The 6,013-nt window shown below is 52.2% G+C and overlaps 1 protein-coding gene across 1 annotated transcript; it reads left to right on the forward strand.

Moving 5' to 3' along the window:
* Positions 1–926: 926 nt before the first annotated feature.
* BCDIN3D (BCDIN3 domain containing RNA methyltransferase) lies at positions 927–3,423 on the forward strand. Its single transcript, XM_082785727.1, has 2 exons — positions 927–1,200; positions 2,190–3,423. Exons 1-2 carry the CDS (start codon positions 1,009–1,011, stop codon positions 2,793–2,795), a joined length of 798 nt encoding a protein of 265 aa, XP_082641853.1. The 5' UTR covers positions 927–1,008; the 3' UTR covers positions 2,796–3,423.
* The last annotated feature ends 2,590 nt before the right edge of the window (positions 3,424–6,013 follow it).

Below are 6,013 nucleotides of genomic sequence, written 5' to 3' on the forward strand. Positions count from 1 at the left end.
CTCTTGCACAAGAGGAGGGGAATATATATATATATATTTGTCCTTCTTCCTGTCTTCTTTCCCTTTCACGATTGAGGTGTGTCGAGGATGGAGACTTCCTGCAGATCTCTGCTTGTTTTTCCCATGGCAGAAGCCAAACACAAGGGCCCAACCTGTTTCTGAGCTCCTGGCGCCCTCTGCTCTTCATGCTGTAACAACAGCTGACATCGGTGTGTGCAATGAACCGAGGTTCTCCTAAAACCTTCCCCCTGGTGGAGACGGAGTCTTTTACCCCTCTTTTTAACTACAGGCTTTTTTTTTTTTTTCTTTTTTTTTTTTGTCCGCTATGAAATCTCCCACCAGCTACCTATCTACAGACATGAGCAATACCAGGATGATCATTTTGGTTTTGTTTTCGTTTTGTTGGTGTGTTTTGATTTGTTTAACTAGCGTTTTATAACATTTCGTGAAAGCTTCTGTAAACCAGAGAGCTGCCCCCGAGGGCTGCACACACAGGCAGGTTTCCATGCTGGTGCTGGGGGAAGCTGAAATGAACTTTATGGTTAATTAGCCTGGCTGTGGGTGCTCTGTTGGAGCTGGTGGCTCCCGCAGGGCCCTGCCACCAACGTGCCCCAGGGTGGGGACCCCCCCCAGGGCCTGAGCCCCTGCCCCAGGCCTCGGCAGCACCACAGCAACGCCGGGGCAAAGGGCAAAGGTGGCAGGGCCAAAGGTGACCCCGGGGGTGGACGCTGCCCTTCCTCGGCCTGCTCCGATGCGACAGGGACTGGACACTATTTTTATTAAAGCAAAAAATCTACAAATTCTTCTTTTCGCACAAATGGACCTGGAAAGTCTGGGCTAGGAGGACAGAGAACAACCCCAGCTGCCTTGGCCCTCACGCCCCCCATCTCCGCAGCAGCTGTGCGCATGCGCGACTTCCCCCCCCCCCCCCCCCCCGAACCTTTCTGCCCCGGAACCTTTCTGCGCCCGCTCGGTCCGCGCCCGGCGCTCACGGGGGAGGGAGGCAAGATGGCGGCGCCCAGCAGCGCGGCCCTTCCCGGCCCGGAGCCCGGCGCTGCTCCCTACGGCAACTTCCCCAACTACTCCCGCTTCCACCCGCCCGAGGCCCGCGTCAGCCTCCTGCCCGGCGGCCTCTTGCGGCGGCTCTTCCCCGCGGCCGCTCGCCCGCTGCTGGGCCTCGACGTGGGCTGCAATTCGGGGGTAAGGGGGCGATGGGGGGGGGGGTTATGAGGTGAAGGTGGGGGGGGCGGCCTGGGCTGGGGGATGGGTGGGGGGAGGTGGGGGAGGGCTGGGGGGGGGCTGGGATGGTGTGGGGCACTGGGGGGGGGTGAGGGAAAGGCTGAAGGGGAATGGGGGTGGTGAGGGAAATACTGGTGGGGGGTGGTGGGAGGGGGTCCGGGGGGTTGGGGGTGGGCTTGGGGGGCTGGGGGGGGAGGGAAAGGCTGAAGGCCTCAGGCGTTATCTCAAGGACAACCCTAGGTCCTGCTTCAGATGCACCCGCAGAGCAGGCCAGGCAAAAAATGTTCCCAGTCCAGTTCTGTTGAAATACAGAGACACCACTAGGGGACGCTGCCCGCCCGTGTGAGCTGCGTGCACCTGCAGTTTTCCTTGGTGTCATTCAGGAACTTCATCAAATCTCCTTTAATGAAAGATAAATACGCTTGCCGCTGAGTGGCGCGCTCTGCAATGGGAAATTCAGAAGAAAACTCTCCTTAATTCTCATTTGCTGCAGTCTCGTGGTCAAGAAGTGTCTCTTCCTGTAGCATGAGAGTAAGAAATGCATTTATTCTTAATTAGGCGTTATAAATATAAGCTCTCAGTCTTGCTAGGGAGCTCTGAGGCTCAGCTAGGAAAACCAGTGATACCTTGATATCGGATGGGGAGATTCAGCAGGACTTGTGTTAGTAAAACTCATTCACCTTACTCAATTTTTTTCCCCAGCAAACCCCCCAGGAGGGGTGATGCAGGTTTAGTTCCAATTTCTGGCAGGCTTTCTGGTAGTCAGGGCTGCTGTGCTGCTTTTCCCTTCAGAAAGGAGTATTGTCAGCGAGCTTACTGCTCTAACTGTCTCGAGAGAAGGCTCTGAGTTGGTGCTTGTACCTTGCTGCTGAGAGTGGGACCCGATGTGCTTGGTGAGGTGACCGAGGCAGTGCAGGCCCTGTGAAGTCCTGTTGTTTTCCTTCCTGCAGGAGCTAAGTGTGGCTCTGTACAGGCATCTGCTCGGCCTTCAGGACAAAAGCAGCCTGGACCAGCATGCAGCTGGGAAGGATCTGCACCTTCTGTGCTGTGACATTGACGCAGCGCTGATTGAGAGGGCTCGGCAGAGCAGCCCCTTCCCTGCCTCCATATCCTTTGCCAACCTGGACATCATGGACTCGGCTTCCAGGGAGCCGTTCCTCAGCTCCTACCTGGGCCGTTTTGGCCGTTCCACCTTTGACATTTGCTTTTGCATGTCTGTTACCATGTGGATCCACCTGCACCACGGGGATAGCGGCCTGAGGGAGTTCCTGGCCTTCCTCTCCTCGCTGTGCGAGTACCTGCTGATCGAGCCGCAGCCCTGGAAGTGCTACAGGGCCGCTGCCCGCCGCCTGCGGAAGCTGGGCAGGAATGATTTCGATCACTTCCGATCTCTTGCTATCAACGGGGACATGGCGGAGAGGATAACACAGATCCTGACGAAGGACTGTGCGATGGAGCTGGTGTGCTGCTTCGGGAGCACCAGCTGGGACAGAAGCCTCTTGCTTTTTAAATCAAACGGCTCAAACCAAGAGGGCAGGGAGCCCTCGGGGTCGTAAGTGACCGACAAATGGCCTCTCGTGTTCCTGAGCTCTCAGGCCAGGAGGCGTGCACTGGGCACAGAGACAGCTGCAGGAATTCCTACATCCCGATCGGGGTCAGACCTTGACCTCCCCAGGGAGTTTGAGGCAGGTGTGTGCTTGGTTCTGTTCCATCCGCAGAAATGTGGTGACCTTGTGGGTTCTGAGGGCGTTGTTCCTAAAAAGTGCTCTTGAAACCAGAGTCACTCCATGTGTGCTTTCCGTGTGTACCAAGAGTATGCCCTGGATGAAGGGAGAACACGTTTTTTGTTGTGTTTTTTGTCTACATAACCTTCTGAGTAAAGGGAAGGCAAATATACTTCAATTCACCTGTGTGACGTGCTGTTTGTCCTGCTTGTTGTCTTATTTTCTCTCTAAAATAATTTGGGAAAGCGTGTAACCTGGTTTACCAGCCGTGAGCAAGTTGGGTCACTTCAGAGCGTGTCTGGCTGACGTTTTGGTCAGGCTGCAGCCTGTGCACCTCTGCCTGGAGTCTGCTTGTGTGGCTGTCAGTGGCGTGATCTCTGGAGCGAAGGATTTCCATGGTAGGGCATGTATTCACGTGAGCGTGTAACAAAGGAAGAGCTCTTTGTAATTATGTCCTTAAAATAAAAATTAATTTTATCCGTGAACTGTTTGCTTTTTAATCTTTCTGCTCCCATTATCTTCTAACCTGCGCGGTCTCAGGTAACTGAGTTTACCTTGTGTTTGCAGGTGTAAATGACGCTTTGGTAAGCCTGCAGCTCAGGTACTGTGTTTGGCTAAGGTTAAAGCGTGACAGCTTCAGGTTGTTTCCTATCATTCGGTAAGATCTAGAAAAGAGCATTAAAAAAACCACCTAAGCAAAATGTCTTAGTTTAACTTAATTTCACTTAATCTCCTGACTGGCTTTTGTTCATGCCTAGTTAGTGGTTTTGTGAGCTTTTGTAGCGAGTAGGAGTCATGCTTCTGCGGTGGTGTTCAAACAGATTACAAACTTTCCGTGAGTGTACTGTGACACGCAGAAATAGATAACCGATGACTCCTGCGAGTTCCTGAGGCCCGCAGCTTCCTCGCCGTGAGGTGAGAGGGAAGCCCAGCTCTGTGCCCGAAGCGTTGTGGCACGGGAAGCTGGAGAGGAGGACGGCTCCTGCAGGAGGTGCTCTTGTCTAGCAGTTCTCGTGCCCAGGTGAGCCCGTGTGTACGGGCAGGGAAACTCCAGGCACCTCAGTGTGTCCTGGCGGGGACTCGCTGGTTATTTGCTCTCATGGTTTGATTTCCTCCATAATGATCTGATTAAAGAGCAAAGCGTGTGAGCGCTCTCCCTGGCTGCCCACAGGCTTCTGGATGAGAAGCCACTGGGATCCATGAAAGGATTTGTGGAAAAAATGCTCGTGTGGGTGTGTGCATGTGTGTAAAGGGACTGAGCAGGGCCACAGGAAGGCTTTGAGGCTCTTCTAAATGCAGTTTCCACAGTGCTCTGCTACTTCTGTACGAAAACACTTGGCACTCCCACCAGGAGTCAGGAAGGCTCTTCTGAGGGTTCCTCAGCCCACTCAGCTGCAAACACATGTGTCTACCCGGTGGTGGTGGTTAATTTTCTTAAAAAAGCCTTTAAAAGTCTGCGCTGCTTTTACTACCCTCGTGGGAGGGGAGGGAAAATCAATTCCTCACATATTTTCCTGAGGGTTCACCCAAGCGCCTGCTCTCTCTCTCTCACGTTACATATAAATAACATTTATCACTTCGGTAATTAAGCACCTCATCTGCCACTCACTCACCTGCGGGTGAGCTCCGCTGACTGCAGGGGTGTTGGCTCACCCAGCACGGAGGTGGCTCAGCCTCCCCCTCCCCTTCGTTCTGCTTAGGTGCTGTTCCCTGCCCTGCACGGCTGATGGCACTGCAGCATCGCGCATCCCCTGGCCCCAGTCCTTGAGATGTTTTTGTTAGGTTGTGTCAATATCAGCTGCGGTTCTCTGGGAACTCTGAAATATTTAGAAAACAGACCTGGAGTATCAGGGCTTTCTGTTCTTCGTTTCTGCATGGGGATTTGCACAATTGTCTGGGAAAAATTGTTTGCAGAGTTTCTAGGAAGGTAGACAACCCAAAGAATTACACCCAGGAGACTTTCCCTGCGCCGTCTGGAACGACCTTCCTCTTCAAAGAGAGCCTGGTTTATGTTCCTTCTGTGCTGAGTGATAGATCAGTATCTGCCTGGGTGATCCCTGTGGGCTGCTCATTGTTAACAGAATGGTGTTTTTTTCTCTCTCTTTTTTTTTTTTTTGCAGCCTTTCTATGCTGGCTGTGTACAGACCTGCAAACCAGCCTGGTTGTATATAACAGTGTGATGACTTCTTATCTGTCTCAAGTCTGGACTATTAAATTGCTAATATCAATATGTCCAACTGTCTCAGAAATGGCAGAGCTCCAAAAGCAGCTCTGTTTGACTCTGGCACAGCAGTATGTTTTGGTTCTGTTCTTCAGATATTGCCACAAACACAACTCAAAATAATGTCAACACAGATCTCTGTATTTCTTGAGATACTGAGTATCTTAGACTGGAGTCAGTCCTTTAGCAAACAGTATTCAAAATAAAACAATAAAATAATCTCTTTTCTTTTCAGCTTGCTGCTTCTGCTCTGCAGGAAGCTCTCACAAGATGAGACAGGTGGGACTCAGCTCCACGACACAGCAGCAGAAAAAAGCCTGTGGATCTCAGCTGCAGAACTTATGTAAGGCTCTGGATGATTTATATTTTTTTAATATACGATACTCTCTGCGTTTTGCAGTGTGGTTAAAAGGTGTTCTCGGGGCTCCTGAAGGTAGAACCTAAGAAAGGTAAAGGTGAAGGTCAAGACCAACACTCCTGCTCCACATTGCTCAGAGCACTTTGCAGAGTTGGGTGCAGAGTTCTTTGTACAGATGGGGAAAGGGAGGTGTCCGTCGCTTGGTTGAGGTGCTGGGGGTGGCTAGCCACATAGAACTCGGGGTATTGGGGGTAAGGGATGGCACAGAGGCCTCTGCTGGGAGTCCTGCTCGCCCATCTCTGTGACACGAGGATGGGGCCAGCCTGGTGGCTGCTGCTAAAACAAGGGAGATGCAAATGTGCTTTCATTACTCAGCCAGGAGCTTATGGCATCAGGCAGCGCTGCCATCTAGGTCCCTTTGCCACTCAGCTCACTCATTTTGTTTCACAGGGTGTGTGTGTGTGTACATGT

This window comes from Aythya marila, assembly GCF_965140915.1.
Source record: "Aythya marila genome assembly, contig: HAP1_HAP1_SCAFFOLD_193, whole genome shotgun sequence".
Lineage (NCBI taxonomy): Eukaryota > Metazoa > Chordata > Aves > Anseriformes > Anatidae > Aythya > Aythya marila.

What these genes read in the sequence shown, in the direction of transcription:
- BCDIN3D (XM_082785727.1), top strand. Translation starts at nt 1,009, where the DNA reads ATGGCGGCGCCCAGCAGCGCGGCCCTTCCCGGCCCGGAGCCCGGCGCT. An exon ending in ACGTGGGCTGCAATTCGGGG is followed by an intron (nt 1,201 to 2,189) that starts GTAAGGGGGCGA and finishes TCCTTCCTGCAG; the next exon opens with GAGCTAAGTGTGGCTCTGTA.